Raw genomic sequence first — 22,093 nt, forward strand, 5'->3', positions numbered from 1 at the left:
GTGCTGCCATTCAGAGAGAGGATCTGTGTTCCAGTGGCCCTCTCACGTCTATTAGCAACAAGCACGGAGCAGCGCAACCACCAGACTAGCGGAACAAACACAGGCCGAGCGCTGAGGTTACCTCAGCACGCATGTGTAGAAGCCGTTGTCTTCCAGCTCAGCAGATCGGAACCAGATGGAGTCGTCCTCTTTGCTCAGTCTGTGGCCCGAGAAGATGATAGGCTCCTAAAAGGAGAGAGAGAGAGAGAGAGAGAGAGAGAGAGAGAGAAAGAGGGAGAGAGAGAGAGAGAGAAAGAGAGCAAAGTTGTGTAAAAGCAAAATGATAAAATAAAAACATCCTTTCAGAAGCTGAGACTGCATTGATGGGAAAATCGATTATTTTTACTGACTGGAGTTTATTACTGTCAAGGAGTTGTAGAGGCGAAGGCTTGTTTTGAGGAGGAGTACGAGGAGGAGGAGAAAAACATCTTCTAAAATAAGTTGAAAATCATAAGTAATTGGTTGACCAGTGTCTTTATTGCCTCTTACAGACTGAACAGGCTATTCCCACTGAATCAGAGATACTGGCTATGACAGAGTACAACTGACTAGTGTGACTATACACTCTGAATTTACCCTAAAACCTACAAACAACTGGAACACAACAGATGTGATGAATAACCGGCATTAATGGCTTAGTGACGAGTACCGTGTTTGCCAAATGTAAGTCAAGTCATTTATTTTCTCAATGTTTTTGCCAATATGCGTTATTTCACTGAAATTCATGAGGTTCTGCAGCTACCTTTGAAACTTGCCTCTAAATATTGTGTTTTAATATTCTAAAAAAAAAAAAGATCTTTGAGATTGTTCGAGAAGTTAGATCTGGCAGGTGCCCAAAGACAAATGTTTCTCAGAAAGAACAGTGGAGAAAGATTTTCGGAAGATAAATTGAAGCTTCACAGCAAGAATAAAACTCAAAGACTTTGCTCCACCTGCCACAGCTGTGTTCTAGTTTGACCGCTTGACTTTGGATTTCCTCCACGTCATTGTTCCCCGCTGGCCACCTGCTGTTAATTGAGAAGCAAACAATGGTCCTGATGTGGTTTTGCAGAAGTTGTTAGACCTTTGAGTTCCCTGACATTCTCACTGTAATTGTGTTTTTTGTAATGAGGCTGTTGAAACGTTTGACCTGGTCCATTCTGACGCGGCCATTTCCTGCACAGCATGTTGGATTGTCAGGAAAGGACAAACACTCCATTCAACCTCACCTGTTCCCTGCAGCTTGACACGTTGCCAATCAAAAACTGAATCGGCATTCATATTCATTCATAACTGTCGAATTTAATTACGAACCGTTGTGTGTAATTAGGTGCAACGCTGTGGTGGTGCAGTAGCAAGCAATGATTGAAGCATGAATGCAGCATGTCACTCTACAATCCATTGGTGAGCGTTTGGCGACTAAATTTCAGCCACGGCCAAAACTTTTTGTCCATTTAGAGCAGAAATGAGACAGAAATAACAGAAAATGGACATTAGAAAAAAAAAAAAAAAAAAAAAAAAACTTTTTTCCATTTTTTGCAACCAGTTTTGGCGGTCCCTCCTGGCCAAAAGATAGAATGCAGGTCCGGCACTTCAGCGTACAGCTAGTCAATACTTTGGTTGATCTCACCTCTGCATCGCCTTTGTTTTTGTACCAGATGAGGCGCAGCTTGGCGTTGGTGGCCATGGTGTAGTTGGTTCGGATGTAGCTGTAGAACAAGGCACATTTCACCCGGACGGGCTCACCGGCCAGAACGTGGTACTCCTTCAGATCCACGGACCAGTCGATGCAACCGTCCACTGCAATGGGAAGAGACGGAGAGACGGTCAGAATGTATATTTCCACACGTTCTGGAGTGCAACCATTCACGCAACAACAGTGTGAACTGTAGACGAAGAGAGAGAGAGAGAGAGAGAGAGACCAAGACCAAGACCAAGACCAAGACCAATCTCCAGTCCAGTTGGTGGGGGTCTGGTCAGGCGGTAGGAACAGAAAAGAGGAAATGACAAGAAAGGTTTTTTTTCCCATAGTGAACTCCTCCTCCTCCTCCTCCTCAGTCTCCTCCTCCCCCACCTCCTCTTCCTCCCCCACCTCCTCCTCCACCTCCTGAGCCTCCTCCTCCTCCTCTTCTTCCTCCTCCTTCACCCGTCTGTCCTCTCCGCTCTCTGGGATTTTTTTTTCCCCCTCCTCTTCCCCCCATCTTATCTGACTCCCTCTTTTTTCCCGCCGTGTCTTCACGAGTCCTCTGAAGCTCAGACGGAAGTCGTCGGCTTTGGCGGGAGCCCCGGGCGCTCGCCGCAGGGTCTTCCCGTCGAATTACAGCGTCTCGCCTGCAGCGGCGAAGCCTCTTGATCTGTCGGCGCCTGAAGGCACCTCTGCAAAACTCACACCCTTGTTGTTGTTTTTTTGCTTTTAGTTTGTGGGGGGGGGACTTTTGTTCAATAAACAGGTGAGCCACTGCTGGCCGTTCGCATCGGGATGAATCACAACCTGCCAGCAGCAGCCTCCTGGCCTAGAACACCTATATCATTTGGTCGTGTTCACGATGCGCTTCCTCGTTTAAAGTTTTATGAAGAAAAAAAAACACACACAAAAAAAGAAGACAATTGGAGTTTAGAGGAAAATGTTTTTCTTTTTTTCCTTGTCAGAGCAATGATACATACAGCTTGTGTTGCTTTCACGATGTGTTGTGAGTAAGACGCGGAAGAAACATTTTTGATGCATGGCGCCTTCACCGACCCATTCTCGCTCTGCCTGGGAGCAGCTGCGTCACACACAGACAGAATCCGAACAACAGAACACGCTGCGGAACTCCAGCGGATTCCAGCTGCTCTCATTTCCCCGGAAACTCGTCGGGGCCTTCGGGTTGCGACGGAAGTGCAATGTTGGGGAAGGAGTGATTCTTAGTCATTTGACCCATATCTGATAACCACACCCACTTTTTTTTTTAACACAACCAATCATCTGCCCTCCTGCCTGCACCTGCCAAGCTCAACCACCACCGTCCCTCCTCTGGACAGCCAATCTCCATCTCCAATCTGCTTATCTCCAAAACACCTAACAAGCTCCGCCCCTCCAAAGAGAAGCTCCACATTTTTGATCTCCGCTTCCTGCGGCTCTGCCTGCTGTCTTTTCCTCAGAGCCGTACAACATCTCCGCCGACGCCGCTCTCTCCTACACCTTCTTATCATTCTCGGTGACACTCTTTTATCACACATCACACCTGGCCGCCCGCCTTCCTCCACCTGCTGTGAGCTGCTTACATGCACTGTTACACCTCGCTGGCACTCTTTTCATCGCTCTGGACGGTTGGACCCAAGAACTAAAGCCTTTCCCCCCGCTGAGCTGAGAAAACTATTTCATATCATCTAATTTCAGTTGAAAACAAAGCATAATTCACCATATATGCATATATGAAATTAATATAATTTTGATTAGAATATTGCTGCTGTAACTATGCAAATTTCCCCAATGTTGGATGAATAAAAGCATTCTTCTTCTTCTTCTTCTTCTTCTTCTTCTGATTGTCTCCTATTATTTTTCCTTCTTATCAAACTTTTTGTTGTTCTGATTCCTCTAAAAAGCCCTCAAACAAAGCTTCTCTACTCCGCTACCTCGCTGCTACCTGACTGCCTACCACTCGCTGCAGGTTGTTTCCCGCCGGCTGTAAGTCGGCATCAGCGCGCGTTAGCGCTGCGCCTCAAAGTGTCGAGCGTAATTTGTGTTGCGTTTACTCACCGGCAAAAAGATTTAAAGACTCAAAGTTTTACGGCCGCGCACTTAATTAGTTACACTTATAGATTTACCAATATGAGTTGAGTCACAGGGAGGCAGGGGGGAGATTTACTGCGGCGTCGCCGTGCGCACACAACACACACACTCGCGCTCAGACCTGAGCAGATTTATTGGTCGCACAATCACTTTGTCAGCCTGGCAAATGATTTACCCGTTGGACGCTCTCATTATGTCTCTCCTCTCTCTCTCTCTCTCTCTCTCTCTTTCTCTCTTTCACATACACACACACAGACAATACGTCCACAAAATCATCCCCATGTACACACAGACACACAAAATTAGCACAACCAATCAATGAAAGACTTCAGGCTGTGGCGCTTTCACAAAAACCGTTGTGTTTGTTGAGTTCGCCGAGGGTTAACACACCAGTCGAGACATTGTGTGTGTGTGTGTGTGTGTGTGTGTGTGTGTGCCTGTGCGCGTGTGTTAAGTGCTGAATGGAAAGCCATCACACCTTCAATTTGTGTCAGCTCATTAATTTACAATTACAAAGTCGGGCTGGTTTATTCAAAGCAAAAAAAAAAAAACTACACTTAATCGTATGTGCGTACACACACACACACACACACACACACACACACACACAAACTTCCACGTACTCACGTTCTCATGCACCCAGGGCGTTACATTAATAGAAAATCACATTAGTTCGGTCTACTGGACTAATGCCTTTTGTTTCAGACAGTGGTCGACACGGGTCACACTCACTCCCTCACTCACTCACCCACCCACCCACACACACACACACACAAACACACACACACTCATTCATACACACTTGTAAACACATTAGACTTGGCCATATGTAGCTGCAGGTCATAACTGACGCCTCAGCCCGATAATTCATCCGCAGCTGCTCATGCGTGTGCGTCCTGTAGGTAAGTGAGCATGCACGAGCGGCTTTGTGTGTGTGAAATCCTGTGTGTGTGTGTGTGTGTGTGTGTGTGTTTGAGTGTGTGCCTGTACACATATTAGATGTGTGGGCGAAGGTGGTAGCATGGGCAAATACATCATCCCTGTCTGCTGCATCTGCATTTCCAAACAGGTGAATGAAAATAACCCCGAATAAATGGCAAAGTTTCAGAGTTGAGAAAAGTGCGACGCTTTATTCAGGCGTGGAACTCGTGCACACACACACACACACACACACACACACACACACACACACACACACACACACAGGCAAGTCTATTTTGTTATGTTTCGCCTACCGACGCTGAAGATTTTTTGGGGCGCGTGGTGAAGACTGTTCCACAGGCGAATTAAAGCAGATGCAGCAAAGGTGCAGCCGCTGCCTCAGCAAAGGTCTGCACTTTGCTTCTTCGCCTCTGAACTTTTCCAGCTTACTGAGCCGTGACTGCGGCGCCTCACACAAACCCTTCCTTGAGACTAAACAAAGCTTCACCACAGTAGAACCAAAATACAAGAGGACAGAAAAATGTAATTAAATTCACAGCATTTTCCTAGTTCACCTCACATGCATGTTTTTGGAGTGTGGGAGGAAGCTGGAGAAGCTGGAGAGAACCCAGCAGACACAGGGAGAACAAGCAAACTCCACACAGAAAGGCCGTAGGAAACAGAATCGAACCCACAACCTTCTTGGTAGTGCTAACCATCAAGTGTCGTGCATCATTAACAATGTGAATGTCTGGACTTTGGCTGTGACCATTGCTGCTATTTATATGACTAGTGTCCCTTGAGCAGTGGAAGGCAGCACTCTGGTTGGTCATTGGTGCCTCCATATGTAGTTGCATGAAGACAACATATACATAATTTATTTGATTATCATCATTATTAAGTCTCCCTCTGAAAAAACAGCTAACACAATTTTGAAATTGTATTGTATTGTACAACCAAGGACCAAAATGCTTTGGCACAATGTAACTCTTTGGATAGTTTTTAAAGAGGTGTCATTTTTTATATATATTTATTAAATACATTATTTTACTGCCTGTGAGGTTCGGAGCCAAGACGCTGTTGACTGATGGTTTGAATCACCTTGCAGTGTGATGCTGCTGACAGACCAGACTTGGTTTCAGATGGAGACTGAACAGACTGTCTCCTGCAGCTGTCCATGGTGCTGAATTTCACAGCACAGCTGTTGGCAGCCTAACTGAAGCTTTTAAGACACATATCGTGCCAGCGACTGCATATTTAGCGAGCTTACATGAAAATCAGTTCATTCTAAAATCTAATTTTAGAAGATTTTTTATGTTAAAAAAAAAACAAAAAACATGTTCCTGTTTCCTGTCCTGAGGGAAAACTGTGAATTATTAAGCCAGAGTTTCCTATCTGCTGCATCTGCAGCCATGAGAGTGAAATTCCTCTACTCGCACTGCTGCCACTTGTGTTGAACAGGGTTTCATTCATTACATAAATAAAACTATATGTACAAATATATATTTAGACTGAAGATTACACAAACAAAGCTGTCGAGACAAAAACTGCAGGGTAAATGTTCCAACTTTCAGATGTTGAGAAACTTTAGGCTTGTTTTTTTTTTTTTTTTAAATCCATTGAAGATGTGTTTGGAAAAACACGCACAAATCTTGTGACTCTTAAGATGAGCTACTTTTTTTTTTTCCTGAATAAAAAGATACATGAGTGTGTTGTATAAATCTCACTATCTCTTGTCAAGACAGCCAGTCTCTGTTTTGCCGTGATGGCAGACAGACCCAACGGTGATAAAGAGTTCCAGTTTATCATACTTGGACGACGCAGCGCTGTGCAGGCTGCGGAATAATAAATTTGGGCCTGTCACTCAAAGCTAAAGCCCCTTCGGTGGTCTGCACACCGCCCACAATCCCCTGCAATACCACTACAGCTGTGGCCGCAATAATAGCTTGACCCGACCCCTCACTCACACACACACACACACACACACACACACACACACACACACACACACACACACACACACAGGTAATGATCCCAACATTCACAAACGCACTCAGTCACACAGAACCTTCCCAGAAAAAAAAAAAAACAACATGCAATTTACACATGTGAGAGAGGAGAGAAGGAAGAGAAAGAGCAAAGACAGAGAAGAAGAAGAACACAGGAATACGGCAGTGAGGTTCAAAACAGTGTGAGACAGACAGACAGACAGACAGACAGACAGACAGACAGACAGATAGATAGATAGATAGATGGATAGATAAATAGATAGATAAATAAATAGATAGATAGATAGATGGATGGATAGATGGATAGATAGATAAATAGATAGATAGATAGATAGATAAATAGATAGATAGATAGACAGACAAGTGGAGCTCTGCCAAAGAAGTCAAAGTGGTAATAAAACGTCTGGGAAATGCGTTTGCTGTCCTCTGAAATGAGCTGCACTTGTGCACGAGCTCGGGGAGTTGATGCTACACACACACACTAACGGCAGCAATCTATTTTCCCAGCCGAGTAAATATGGTAATGCTGCTGTGGGTTACAGCCTTTATGCGCTGCCATAGAGCTACAGCGGCATTTATCAGCATACAAGGCATTTAGCGCAGTGCGCACACGCACAGGCGCGCACACATGCACGCAGGCGTCGGCGCTGAATAAATGGAGTTGACCACAATCTGCCCCCTGTCTGCTGCTACAAAGCTGAATGAAATGTATAACCCCCCCCCCCCCCCCCCGCCAAACCCCTCTCTAAATGAAAACACACGAGCACAAGTGTGACCCGCACATCCACACCAGTGGCCGATAACAAAAACAGTTTTGACATAATCTCTGTATTGTGGAGGAAATGACCCTGTGTGTGCTTCTCAAGGCAGCTTTGCCTGGACAGGCTGCTTGATAAAGTGCTCAGCTAAGAACCATGATAGCCAGTGAGACCACACGCAAAATCTCACGTCAAACATTGCGGCTCTCGGAGAAAAAAAACCCAAAACAAACTTTAATGTAACGGTGCTGTTCAAACCTTTGCCAAAGCTGCTTAGGGGTTTGATTTCAATAAAACACAAACGGAGAGGTCCAAAATGAAAGTCTAGACAGTCAAACTGGAGAGTTAGTGTGACACCGAGGGACTGGGAGGGAGGTAGTAAACGTTTCAAAGTTTTATCGTCATCCAGGACGTAAAGGTGCAGAGAACGACTCAAACACTAACACGGAGAATCTTTAAATCCTCTAACGGCCACATTAACTGCTCCGACTCGCCAGCTTAGTGAGTGCTAAAAGCTATTAAGCAGAATTGCCTGATACAAACGCCTTCATCCTCAGAGACACTAAACAAGGTCTTGGCTGACGCGACTCTCAATCTGATCCGACTGATCTCGTGTGGAGGTCGGAGCAGAGTTCAGCCTTTAATGAGCACAGGGTTCTGAAGAGTCTCCACTCTTCCACAAAGCAGACGGAAATAGACTCTTTTTTTTTTTCTTTTTGACAATTACGTCCTACGTAATTCCTTTCAAAGTGCCGTGCTCTGCTTGGCCGTGCGACGGACCTCAACTAGGTCAACATTTCATTTTCAGGTGAAACGACGCCAGTTCCATCTGCTCCATTCATTCGTTCCCTCGACATCGTCACAACCTTTGAACTTTTGAGGTTTTTGGGTGGAAAAAAGGAGAAAGAAACTTTTGGACGACGAGATCCTCGAGGTGAGGCCAAACTGTGCGCAGCTGCTGGAGTTGCAACAAGAGCAGTGAGAGCGCCAGAACAGAGAGGAGCTAAGAAGGGAAATGGGATTTGATTGGTCGGGCTGAGGCCGCCACTCGGTTACAGCACCGTCTCAAGCTGTGTTCCAGCAGCAGCTCCGCCACGTGCCTCGGGTTTCATCCACTGAGCTCGTGCCACAAGCACAAGCCGTCCATTCACCGATGTGAGGCCTTGGAAGTGCAGCAGTGCAGTTTTAAATACCAGAACCCATTGTTGTATTTTTTTTACCAGGGTCATAAACCACTAACAGATGCCCTCACATAGGCTGCTCGGTGACGCCACGTTCCCACTGCAATGCCTGTAAAGTTCACATAGTTTCACTCCTGGAGCGCCAAGGTGGAGCTCCATGTTCTGTTCATGCTACAGCTTGTGGGCACGTTTCAGTTGCCTTTGTTTGCTTGTGGCTTAAGTCAGACAGTAAACTTGTCAGAATGTGAAGGGAAGAGCTGCTGCTTGGCAAACAGACTCAGAACCTCCAGACATTTTCAAAAGCTGCCTTTTCACACCTGTGAACGTTTGTGCAGGAGCTTCAGAAGCAGAATAGCGTTGATTTTTATATTGCAATTAACTTCGTGTATGGTATATATTTACGAGGTAGTATGTAGTACAGGTACTACCCAGAAAATTAGAATATCCCGAAAAGGTTGCTGTAGTTCTGCAATTCAACTTAAAAGGTGAATGTGACATATTATATAAAGGAATAATATGCAAAACAATATTATTTCAAGTTTTTATTTCTTTGGATTTTGCTGATCAGGTCTTGCAGCTTAAAAAAAAACTCTCAAATTTTATAATAATTTCCTGAGTTTGTGGGTTTGTGGTTTTAATAAGCTGAAAATCTGAATCGGCAAAGTTACAACAAGGAACTGCTTGAGATGTCAGTTTGCGTGGAATGGCTCAATAAAATGTGTTGCTTTCATCTTTTATGTCAAATTGCCAAAATAAAACAACTTTTACTTGATATTCTCATTTTTCGGGTAGTACCTGTATGTATGTGTATACATTATGTATTTATATGGATATCCGAGTAGTACATGCGTATGTTTTATACTACATCAATGGCTAGTGTAACAAGCATAAGGAAAACCTCGATGGAAAGAAAGCAACGAGGAATGACAGCGTGGACGGGGAATGCGGCAGAAGAGGACGGTCATTTTGACAAGACGTGCTTGATTAGAATTAATGAGCCCCATTTTGGAAGTGGATTACATTGGCCGTCTTTGCAACAATAATGACTCCCAGAGAGGTTCACTGTTCATGGACGGATGGACAGATGGCAGGGAGCAGAGTGCAGGCGGGAAAAGGGGGAGCCAAGGAGGCAAAAGGCCAAAAGATATTAAAAGTGATGATGGGCCGCCGCAGATCCGCCCCTCTAAGACGCACAACAACACAAACAGAAGCAGACCACATTGGTCACACTCCAAGATCATCCGTCCACACAAGCAGCCAGCCTGAAGCCCGCTGACAAGCATCCAGGCCTTTTTCCCAGAGTCCGCAGAGAAGCATTCGGGACTTTGGAGGCATTTCAGAGCCCAAGTCATTGAATTACAATGCCCCCCCCCCAAAAAAAAAAATAAAATAAAACTAATCAACAAGATTGTGTTGAGTCTGAGAAAATTCCCAGTCGTCCAGGTCATCGTGGTCTTGAAGGTTTACGTCAAAGCAACTGTTGAGCCTCTCATCCAATGAAGGTCCCCGAGATGTAGTAGAAGTGGGCCGCACTAGAAAACACACCCGCGGTGTACATCTGCCACGAGACGATGCTAAAATAAGTTGAATGTATTTCACCGCCATTGCATGGCAGATCTATTAATAAATAATATCGCAGTGCTACAAGTCGCACAAGCACCCGCACAGGAAACAGCGCGTGGAAATGAGAAGCCCGTATTTCTACGGCTGCAGAGCCGGCACGTCGTGAATGGGAGCGGAGGTGACATTCATCCGGCCAGACGCACCGCCAGGGAGTAATGTGATCATGTCACAGCAGAAAACAGAACAAAAAAAGAAATGAAATGGGGGAAAAAAAAGAAAAAAAAAAAGAAAAGAGAGAAGGTTTTAAGATTCACCTGATGGAGGAAGTTATCAGGGTGGAAGCATTTCTGACGCCCACACACACGTCAAGCGCCAGCGGAGCGCAGTGCGACTTTGTCCTCCGTCTTTGTGTCACTGCGCGCGTGTGTGTGTGTGTGTGTGTGTGTGAGTGTGTGTGTGTGTGTGTCCCATCCTGCGTCCCCTACCTTCCCTAATTTGTCATGGTGTCGATGAAGCGTACAGCGCTGCTGCACTGGTAACACACACACACACACACACACACACACACACACACACACACACACACACACACACACACACACCCTCTGCTTTCTCCCAGCCTGTCATTAATAAAGAGAAGTAGCTGCACACCTGTTCACTGACGGCACCCCACAGAGAGAGAGAAGGGGAGTTAAATGAGAGCTTGTGTGTGTCTGTGTGTGCGCGACTGTGTGGTGCACTTTGAAAAAAAAAAGAAAAAAAAAAAAAGCCAAGGATAAACTCAGATTGTTGTGACTGAACACATTTACATAATAAAATCCCAAAAAAGGCAACTTGGCTCATCGCTGTCTGACTGTCACCGCCGACTGTTCGACAGAGGCTTTGCCAACTTCTCACTCCCTGGCGGATCCATCAGGACGTGGAGCCTCTGCCAGCAAGGAGGAGGAAAATGATGTTAAATTGTTTCCCCCACCCCCCCCACTCCTTAACGCTGCTTTTCAGCCGTTACTGAGGGACGTCCAAAGACTAAAACTCCTCTTTTATTCCTGATGGAAGCGATTCCACACATTCCAGTGTCCTGTTATTCAATGCGGAGGAGAGATGCGGAAACGGAGGACAGTTCGTGTCCTATATTGCAGGACACGAACTGACTTCACTAATTCCACAGTGCAATATAAAAATGATAAATGAAGCCAAATATTACACACTGGACCTTTAATGCCGTCTCGGTTTACCCACGATGCCTTTGGGTAGCATCTCTTATGGCCGGCATTGGCCAAATCCAACCCGGAAAACACAATTTCCACCCTGCTCCTCCCTCTGCTCCTCCCTCTGCTCTGCTCCTCCCTCTGCTCCTCCCTCCGCTCCTCCCTCTGCTCCGCTGTGCCGCCTCGCCTGCTTCATTCGCTCCAGCCGCCCGGCACAAAAAAAAATACCTCCTAATTTGCGTCGCCGCTTTAAAAATGTTTTCCTCCCAGAAGTCTCCCAAGATTCGCCCTCCCGTCGAGACGGAAGCCAAGACTACAATCTCTCACGTCCGCTAAACTCGTTTTTCCCGTCGCTGACCTTCGGGCCACCGGCGGAGACCTGCGTTTTGAATAACGCCGAGCCGTCACTTCACCAAAGAGCCGCGACCTGCCGCCATCGCTGAAAAGCAAGAAGCGAGGGCCTCGCCTCGCGGGCTTTCAGATGAGAGCGGGCGGAGTCCTGTGATCTTGATTCGGAGAGCACAAAGAGAGCGGTGAAGACCCTCTTTTGTGAAAAAAGGGAAAACTTTTCTCAGAAGAGTCGCGGGAGCCGGGGAGCCGTCGGTGGCGTAGAAAGCCTGGCGGAATAATGATGTGCTACAGCTGTCACACGCCAGCAGACAGATTCCCGGCTGCCACGCTCTCTTCCTCGCTCCGTCGTTCTGCTCCTCTTTCAACATCCAAATCGGCTCCCCTCCGTCTCCTCCGCCTCCTGCAAACGACTGGAGCGACGCTCCGCCGCTGCTCCCTGCTCTTCTGCGCACTTTGCCGTCGCTCAGACCCTGGAACGACCTGTTTAATCAAACCCACTTCTGACTAAAGAAAGTCTACGTCTTCCTCTGATCCCAAAGCATGGCGCCGCTGTTCTGGGCCGAGCCAAGACTCGCTCGCACGCACGCACGCACGCACGCACGCACGCACGCACGCACGCACGCACGCACGCACGCACGTGTGCAGCAGGTTCATGGGAATTGCGCGTTTTGCGACGGAAACTTTGACACGGTAGAAAAAGCAGAGGCAAGCAGAGCGGCGGCAAACTCCAAACGCAAATGCATCAGCGTGCCTTTGGTTGAGAATAAAGGCTGCACGATTTCATGCCGCATTGCTGCAATACTAAAATAATGACATAAAAGGGCTCAGTATCACGTCACATAAAAACACGAAACTCTCACGTAATACGTCACACTGGATCAGGATGACTCAAAGCTGAAGAATGCTTTTTAAAGGGGATGGAAGTACTGAAAAGTTCAGTGAATGTCATGAATCTCAGCCTTCTAAGAAAGTGACTTCCCAAGAAAAGAACTTTTCTCTTGAAATCAGATATGAAGCAGGAAGAAGCTTTGGAGAACTTGGCCAAACGGACACCTTGGCAGCGCAGAGCGCCACCTGTGTGATGGCCTTTTAACGCCAGTCCTTCTGAAGTCCGATATGGAGAGGGGGAGCGCCGCCTCCAAACCTGGCAACCTCGTTCATGTTCGGTCACCTTGAACACCTGCAGCTACCCCCCCCTCTCTCGCCACTGGCACACAAATGAAATCCACACTGCAGTTATTCTGCTTGAGGAAGTTTTTCCAACTTCACGGCAACTTCAGATGCTAATTAAGATTACATTTATTTCATTTTCACTTCTGTCCAACACGCATTGTTGAGTATGATCATACAAATAACAAATTAATTTTAGAATTTTTGTTTCCATTGCTTTGAAAAAATGCATTGTTAAAAACATTTTGACAGTAAACCACAAAATGTGAAAACACCCAACAAAGACAATAGCGGCTTTGCGAAGATGTAATTCTGGCCTGCTGGTTGTGAGTCTGCACATTCAAACAGAATCGTCTCCATTCCAGAAGGCTAATCTGCCTTGGCGAACAAGCGAAAATTCAAAATGACAAATGTGTCATTAACCAATATAATAATTTCAATGGCCTCCAGTTGATTGATGTTGGAGGATCTCCTGCTGTATCTCAGTCTCAGTCATTCCAGTTTCTGTCAGTTTAAAAACCTTTGAGGTTTACATCGACTACATCTACTGAAAGATTGAAATGAAAGGATTCATAATTCAAGAGTGAAATATTGCTTCCGGTGTGAATGGTTGTATGGAGAATTGAAATATGTAAGTTGTATTACTCACATGTTTGAGAACGATTTTACTTTTGGATAAAGTAGCAAACACTAATGGTAGTGGTTCAGTCATTTGGTCTCCAATACAATGAGATATATGTAAGTGCACGGTGGGAGCATCACTCTCAACAAAAATAGATAACAAACCAATGCTGATAAATAATGTTTGCGCCAATATTGATCAAAAACAGTGCAATGAGATCAACACTTTAGATTTGTATATCGTGAATACTACATTTCCAATAAAGTTTTTTTTTTTTAAACTTGTTTCATGAAATTATTATGGCAAATTAATTGCAGGGAAAAAATGCAAAAGGTGATCTGGGTATAAACTCATCAACCATCCACATATGCACAGAAACACTTAAAGGTCATGGAAATGCATTCAGATGCAGCAATTTGAAGGTACATCCACCTTAATTAAAAAGTATTGGTATTGTATCAATACCAGCGATACTGACTGTATCGGTATTGGTATCCAAATATTGCTTTATTGTACACCACCAGTGTGTGTTGTCGCGTCACGTCTTTCTTTCTCCGCTCTTCACCCAGACATCATTGTCCCCGGGATGTAACTGCTTCATTCACAACTCGTCCGTGTCGACATTTCCCATGAAATGTAATTCGGTCTTCAGGTGGGAAACCAGACCACAGATCCATGGAAAATCAAACCCCGCTCCAACTCTGACACGTGACCTCAAGAACGCAAGAACCGTTCCTGGAGCAGTTCACCGAAGGACACTGTGTGCACAGAGGGGCTTTTGGCTTGCAGATTAATTGCATATTAATGCGCCGGTAGTTCGCTGACATCATCGCTCCGTGTCCGCGTCTGCCGTCATCGGATGGGAACGCCACTTCACGCCGCTAATTTATCTGGCGCTCGCAGAGGCGGAGACGCCGCGCCGCCCTGTAAATAGCACTTACGCTGTCAGAAGGGTTTTTGTTTAGTGGAGTGGCACACGAGTGATCATTGTTTTTTAACGCCGCGGCAGCGCGCACCGCACCGTTTAATGGCTCATGTTCTCATTACAGGTCGTGTTTTTTGCCTTGATGCAATTAGCATGTGACAAGTCATCCAGTTAAAAGGCGCGAGAGAGGAAAGGAAGAGCTTGAGAAATTATTTATTGGATGTGCAAATCAAAAGACATTGGAGCTATTGCACCAAAAATAAGTGCTGGGATTTAGGCCAGATCAATTACCAGGCATTTACATTGGGTCTTGGCAAAGATGCCAGTTTGTAAAACCACATCTGAAAGCCAGGATACTGATCTGATCTGGCCAATACTCATATGAATGTGAATTTGAATTTTAGGAATTGCTGATGTCACATTGTAACATTTATCACAGTGCGAGGCTCCAAGCTACTGCGGATATTCAACTCATTCCAAAGCGTTGGTTGCTCTTTAGTTAACCTCTACAGCTTTGCACTGCGACGAGCATCTTGGACTGCAGGCCACAACGTAAATACACCCAGCAAGCAAAAACACAGACGTTGCAAAGTTAGAGCTCTGACTGGACTATCGGGGTGACTGCACATCCCAAATAGAATCGTCGACGTTCCACAAGTCTAGGTTAACCTCAGCCTAACTCGTCTGTGAACTCTGTTTCACGCTGCTCGAGTATCCTGCACTCACAGAGCCAGAGTCGCCACCCTGTGAATAGCACCAACGCCGTCACAAGGGTCTCAGCTGCCGTTAATTAGCGATTCAGTTGCCTTTATGCCCTGTATTAGCGGCTTTTAGCCTTCCTTCTCCTTTAAAAGTATTATTGTGCGCAGTAGGTCACATTCTCAGTCTGTTGTATGTGAGAAGAAAGACATTCCCACAACTGGCCTCTGAAACTCACCACCCGGCCTTAAGACTTTTGATACTCAGAAGAAAGAAAACAACCACCAAACAACCGAGTAAAACAAGAACGGCTTCATTCACCTCCTCATTTTGCCGTTCCTCAGTTAGCGGAACATGTCAACAGTTTCAAAACCAAAAAGACCTTTTTGTCCTCTCGCTTTTTTTCTTTTTTTCTTTTTTTTTTTTTTTAAATTCCGGCTGAGCTTCAGAGCTGCTTTTTTTTTTTCCCGGCTTCAGCAGACAGCTGTGTTGTGTGACAGAACAATGAAAGCGTCTCTGCTCAGTGCAGCAAAGCAGGCGGATGAAATAAACAATTAGTTGGAGCATTTTGGCAGAAAAAAAAGCGAGGAGTGAACACCGTGCGAAGGCCAAAAGAGGGGAAAATAGCAATAAATGCTGCTCTAATGAAAGCGGCTCCGTGTCTGGCTGGCGGTGTTTCCTTCAATATTTGTACTTTAACTGCTCAGGTTCTCGTCTCCAAGTTGTCCTGCCAGCTGGAGTCTGGATCAGGTTCTGTCCCACACCGGTAAACCAGGACTGCATCAGTGCCACCTGCAGTTCCTGCAGGTTTCCTCGTCGTTCGGTAGCTCCGCCGTCTTCAGAATTCTGGAGCTGCACGACACCGGCGGCGGGCAAACCTTTGGACTTTCTCGAAGTCATTCTTAAAAACACTGAAAAATGATGAACTACAGCTATTTTATGACTTGATATTATTAGAAATTCTTCAAGTTTGGCAGACCGGATTAAAAAGCTTAACGGGCCACACACGGCCCCCGAACCATGGTTTGCCCACTACACCATATATTCAATATTCACCTTTCCTTTCTCTACTGTGAATAGTCGGGAGTCGCCCCAATTATTCAATAGTCCCAGCGGAGGCTCAGACGTGTTTACACTCATCACAGTAAATTACACTCAGTCTCACTCTGCTGCCAGGACCGGTCCGTCTCTCCGTCTGTCTCTTCGCACTCTTTACAACAGGGCCAGGTTTTATTTAGAACTTTTTTAGTGCACGTGACTCAAAGGAGGTGAGACTCACAGTGACAGCCAGCCACCGCGCACATATATACAACACCACATTCAAGCAAGCGCATAAGGAACGTGTCAGAAAGCCCACAATTCAGCCGCGTAGACAAGTACTGCTCGTGTCCTGCCAGAATTCACTCATTATTTTGGATTCACCCAACCTGGACCTCTGTGCGTTAATTGGTTGGAGATTTGACCACGACTGTGTGTTGAAGATGGACAGAGTCGTGGTGACGTCATCCATTGGTTGAATGCCCATTTGGACACATTGACGGCCAATCCTTTTCAGTCTTTTTTTGCAACCGAATCTGGCGGCCCCTGCTGGCCCAACGAAGGAACGCAAGTTTTTGTCACTTCTGCGTTTGAGAGCAGAAGCTTGGTCCCATCTTTTTATACAGTCAACGGATTTGAATACAGCCATTAACATACAAGGCAAAAAAAAAAAAAAAAAATGCATTTAAATAAAAGAGCGACCATGAAATATTGATGCACTGTCAAGATCACTTCAGCATTTGTTTAACCTTTACGTGTTTCTGCGGGTAGAAAGTTGCTTCAAAAGTTCCATAATATACCAAAAAAAAAAAAAAAATGAACTTTTGTGACGACAGCCTGTCAGTGACGCCCACAAACGTAAGAACAGTCCACCCTTCACTTGCTCCACTTGGCAGAAAGTGTACTGGAAAACAAAGGTACGCAACGTGGAGCTTAGTGATGTCACAAAGGGCCGATACCTTCACACGCTCATTGTGCCTGCGGAGCTCTCACTCACAGCAGCTTTTTGTTATTATTAATCTACAAAAAAATGTGATAGACATCCTGTGTTTTCGAAGGGAAGCCGCAAACAGAGGGCTAAAAATGTTGTTTCAAGGTCCTTAGAGTTGACAGTCTGGGTTGACAGAAAGGGATTCAGCTTTACGTGATGAGAGTTGTCTGTTGGTTTCCTACCAACCACGCTGCTGGTCGGCCAGTCTGGATACTAACACTACTGATGTGGATTAAAATCATTTCATTCCAACAGCAGTTCAAAGGGACGACCACAGTTCCATCGTATCGACCCTAACCAAATTCTGCTTTTATTTTGAAGCTTGCTGGCTATTATCGTACCCATTACTTTTTCATTAATGAGGTTCGCAGAGCATATGTGCCTCTTTTTTTTTTTTTAAAGGCCCGCTGATGCAGAAAATAAGGGTTAAAGAGCCCCACACATCATTTCACTTCAGAGTGCATTCTAAAGCCGTGTCTGACATGTGTAGTGTACAGTGTGGACTGTGTGTGTGTGTGTGTGTGTGTGTGTGGGGGGGGGGTTCTTCTTTGGGTCATGCGTTTATATTACAGGGAAAATAACGTGCAATTAATGTGCAATTTGCAATTGTTGAAATTGGAGCTGTGAAATACAGAGAGGGGGGGGGGGGAGCCTCTATTCTACATTCAGGGCGGCGTCTTTATTCAACATAATGTGCCTCGCATGCACCTGCCTGATCATTAGCGGTAGAGGGCTTCCAGCCATCAGCGAGCTCCGCGCTGGCTTAACAGAGAGCAAACACAATGACAGTTTTAATGGCACAGTTACGGGTTTTCATTCTCCCTAACAGGCACTGTGGTGGCCGCCGGGCCATGTGTTGGCTGTTGGCCAGGCAGGCCGGGAACAAAAGCAAAAACGGATGGTGGAGTCACTGTGTGGATTTCTAATTCAACGATTTATTTTGCACAACATGCTTGTGGAAACTGTGCAACTTGAGGTTTAAATGTGAAGGTGACGCTGCGGTTGATCTTCTTTGTGAATGGGGAAAAGTGTCACACTGGTGGAAGCTGGTGGAAAACACTTACATCAACAGCACCGGCCTAGAGCCAAAGCCTGCAGCCCCGTTAGCCACATTAGCGATGACGTAGATTCACTTTTTGAGTTGCGTTTAGGAAATCCCCCCAATAAAATGCAACAAAGTCTTTGATCAGAATGGTACGTGCAGCGTACATTAAGTGAAAGATATTACTTTAAATATTTTCCCAGAAAGAAATTACACATAAAAAATCTCCAGTTTCTCTGGGGGCTACTTTCTAATCATGAGCTATTAGCCAAGCCAGCAGCAATGCTTTGTGTGTGTGTGTGTGTGTGTGTGTGTGTGTGTTGGGGGGTGTCTCGGGGCTCTTAAGGTTGTGCTTTCTGTCAAAGTGAGAGGACAAACACTGCTATCACACCTCTCTGGTGCAGCCTGGCTTTTCAAAAACATATTATTATGTGAATGGTGGCAAATGCATAGGTGTTGGAAAACTCTGTTATTGCTCTGATGTTATTTCTTTCTTTCTTTCCGTCCGTCTGTCTGTCTGTCTCCATGTCCCTCTCCAAGAGCACTTAGGTGACAACAAACATGTCGCGTTTCTCACAAAAAAAAAAAAAAAAAAACAGACAAAAAAAATTCTTTTGGAACTCTTCGAGTGCATGTGCGTGAGAAAAGTGGTCTTTTTCCTCCCGGGAGCTGTTTGGATGTTAAGTTTCAAAGAGTTTTACCATTAGTTAAAGCGTCTATTTGGTAATTCTTTTTGAAGGTAGGTCCACAACTTTTTAATGTCAGTCCTCAAACTGAAAGTGCCTTTAATTAGCATCTGCTCCAACCCAGGCTAAGACGGCTGGCAGCATTAAAACACTAATTCAGACTGCTGGCTGGTTTAACCACCGTGGCATTGAAAAGGAAACCACTTTGTCCGATACAAATGAAAAGCTGAGTAACTCAATCTTCTATTTGTGCTTGAAATTGCCATTTGCAATCTGCATTTGTTTACTCTAACGACAAGAATGTGCGTTTCTTGCAGCCCAGCCTGCAGTCGCCAGCTTAGAGTTGAAACGTGTGAACTTTATGTGTTGTAACGATTGGATAAGCAGTTCTTTCACCGCACTTTTTTGCCAACCACGAAAGGTGGAGATATTTAAGTCGGAGCTACAAAAACTCAAGTTGCTTCCAAGCGAACTGACAAATGAACAAATCATTTCTCCACAATGATTCAGGCCAGAAGACTCAGCCAAAAACATTCAGACCCTCAAACTAAACGTCCGCGAACGACAACGGCTTGCAGGGAAAGACTCTGTTATTGCAGGAAGTGGTGGCTAAAAATGTCTTCAGCTGGTACTTCAGCAAGAATAAATCAATTCAACTCAACAATAAAAAATGTGCATGATTTAAAAAGAGGAGAAAGGCGGAGGTGGACTCTCGAGTGGTGGCATTGGGCTTTGCCTTCAAACATCTCCCTCATGACGACTGAATGAAGCCGGTTGTCAATGAGTGTTTTTTTTTGTTTTTTTTTTTTATTATTCATTTGTTTTGGTCCCCTATTGATTATAATTGGCAATTAATTCCAACGGAAAATGTCAACCCAGTGTTTCCAGATGGGAAGTAAATGAAACTTTAATATTATTGTATTGTGAGCGAACTGAGGGTATTCACCATCTGCCTCATTAACACAGCAATAATATGCATATGATTGCCGATGGCATCGTTTTAAAGGTTGATTAGTACGACTGAAAGCTCCTCTTACGGCAGGGCAAATTATCGCAAAAAATAAAATAACGTTCATCAACTACCATCAACTACCGATGCTGTGTCCGTCTCATCCAGCAGCCTGAGAAAAACATTAACTCGGCAGTTCACGCTGATTATTTCTTTCTTATCATGTGACCTACGGGTGCCCTCGTGTTTGCACGGGCATCCATTAGGAAACCGTTTGACCTACAAGTCGACCACCCTGAACTGCATTCGCCACGAGTGCAATTACACAGCGTGTGATTATTTGCGTTTCATTTGGTTTCAAAGTCTTCATACGCAGCTTCCGTCGCCGGGGCCGTGGTTACGGTGAGAGGAACCTCCGCTCGACCTTTAAACGCGATAACTACCTTCACCCTGATTGGTTCCGCGTGATTGCAGCTGCCGGAGTTAGCGAGGCCAGAAAATGGGCAGAAATGACTCTGCTGCCCCCCCCCCGCCCCTCCGTATTGTTGCTGGGGTCTGATCCAGCCCCCTTTGGGACCCTTGGATATGATGTGGGTGCAGCTGATGGCTGGACTGATGTTCTCCTCACAAGCTTCTGGAGAGGGGGCTGGAATCACAAGCAAACCCTTGTTGCTCTGATCCAGTTATAAAGAGGCTGCTTATTAATTCCAGGGTCTTTTGGAACACCGCCGAGCCCGGCGTGACCTTTAACCCCCCCCCCTGGGATAGCGCCACCTTGAGATGTGGCAGCGTGTACTGCCGCTACGATTTGTGAGAAAGAAAAAAAAAAAACGACTGTTGTGTGCCTTCTTACACACCATTAGGCAGCAGCGTGACACATCGGGGGGAACAAACTTAAATGAGTTTCCCTGCGAGCGGCCAACTCCTGAGACAGCCTGACATTTTGAATGGTGCTCCGCTACTTTTCCTTTTTTCTCCAGATTGAAGTTTTTCTTTAAATGCGAGAGAGAATAATAATAAAAAAAAAAAAGCAGGAGCGGCGCGCGTCAGTGGAGGGGAAACGCGGCGGCGGTGTAAAGGAGCTAAAGAGACACACGGAGGCGGGGAAGGAAAAAGGATCAGAGAGCGATTCTCCTTCTGCTTCTGAAGGACGGACGGAAAGTTGCAGACGCTGCACCTGCAATCAGATAGGAAAAGACCCCCGTCATCAAGGTTTAGACTGAATGTGAGTGTGTGTGTGCGTGTGCGTGTGCGTGTGTGTGTGTGTGTGTGTGTGCGTGAGCGCGCCAAATATAGGATGACAAGTGCGCAACACTGCTTGTGTGAGTTCTGCACGGACTGTGACTGCATTGCGTAGGATGTGTCGTTCCGCCCTGTACCAGCGATATATACCTGCCTGAGTGTGCATGAGTGAGTGTGTGTGTGTGTGTGTGTGTGGGTGTGTGTGGGTGTGTGTGTGTGCACCGCTTGTGCGCGTCTGCGAGTTATGTGCGTGTCTTTCCGAGAAGACAAGCTGTCAAGTAGGCGCTGACACACACAGCAAGTACACTCTGAATAATTTATGGCGTGTATTAGATCAGATCTGATGAGTGATGAATTCTGCAGCTAAATCAGAGTGGGGGAAAAGACAGGAGTGCGCATGTGGAACTCTGAGATGCTGTCAAAGTCGTTGCGGAGCTCCTTCTCCTTGGGCTTCGCCGTCTTTCGCGCTTTACCTCGGCGGCGCTCCGCAGTTGGGTGAGTCCATGGTCCCAGAGCCGGGATCCGTGCTCAGCTTCTCAGTCGCCCAGGGTCATCGTGAAGATTAAGATGAGGCAACTGGACTGGTTTTACAACTTTGAAGAAGTTTGGCCTCTCAAACGAAAGGCTTCTTCAGTTCAAAAAAGAAGAAAAAAAAAAGAAAGTTGAGAAAGACGTGTTTGGAGACTCCAATGTATTTTAACGACCAAGGTGGGGAACTTGGTGGCTTCGTACCCGGTGATTTAATGCTCCTGCAAATCTGAGACTTCTCCTGCAGTGTCACATTTGCAGAATTTAGGCCACTCAAATGTAGACATCGCAGACAGACAAGACAAATGTTTAGAGAGAGGTGGAAAAGACGCCCTCGACATTCACCTCGTCGAGTCCTCAATGCAGCCTTGCCAGTTTCATGTTGAATGTTTTAATCTCTGACGATGAGCACAGAGAGGA

The 22,093-nt window shown here is 45.7% G+C and overlaps 1 protein-coding gene across 4 annotated transcripts in view; it reads right to left on the reverse strand.

Moving 5' to 3' along the window:
• Positions 1-22,093, reverse strand: part of il1rapl2 (interleukin 1 receptor accessory protein-like 2) — a 290,457-nt gene that overhangs the window by 110,460 nt on the left and 157,904 nt on the right. For all 4 annotated transcript variants that reach the window (XM_076048011.1, XM_076048010.1, XM_076048013.1 and 1 more), the window contains exons 3-4: positions 1,649-1,818; positions 122-225 (exon numbers count right to left, since the gene is read on the reverse strand). In XM_076048011.1, the coding sequence (XP_075904126.1) occupies positions 122-225; positions 1,649-1,818 (274 nt within the window). The remainder of the gene's footprint in view (positions 1-121; positions 226-1,648; positions 1,819-22,093) is intronic.

Source organism: Nelusetta ayraudi, unplaced genomic scaffold (assembly GCF_046127955.1).
Source record: "Nelusetta ayraudi isolate G7.1 ecotype Tasmania unplaced genomic scaffold, CSIRO-AGI_Nayr_v1 ptg000097l, whole genome shotgun sequence".
Taxonomy (NCBI): Eukaryota; Metazoa; Chordata; class Actinopteri; order Tetraodontiformes; family Monacanthidae; genus Nelusetta; species Nelusetta ayraudi.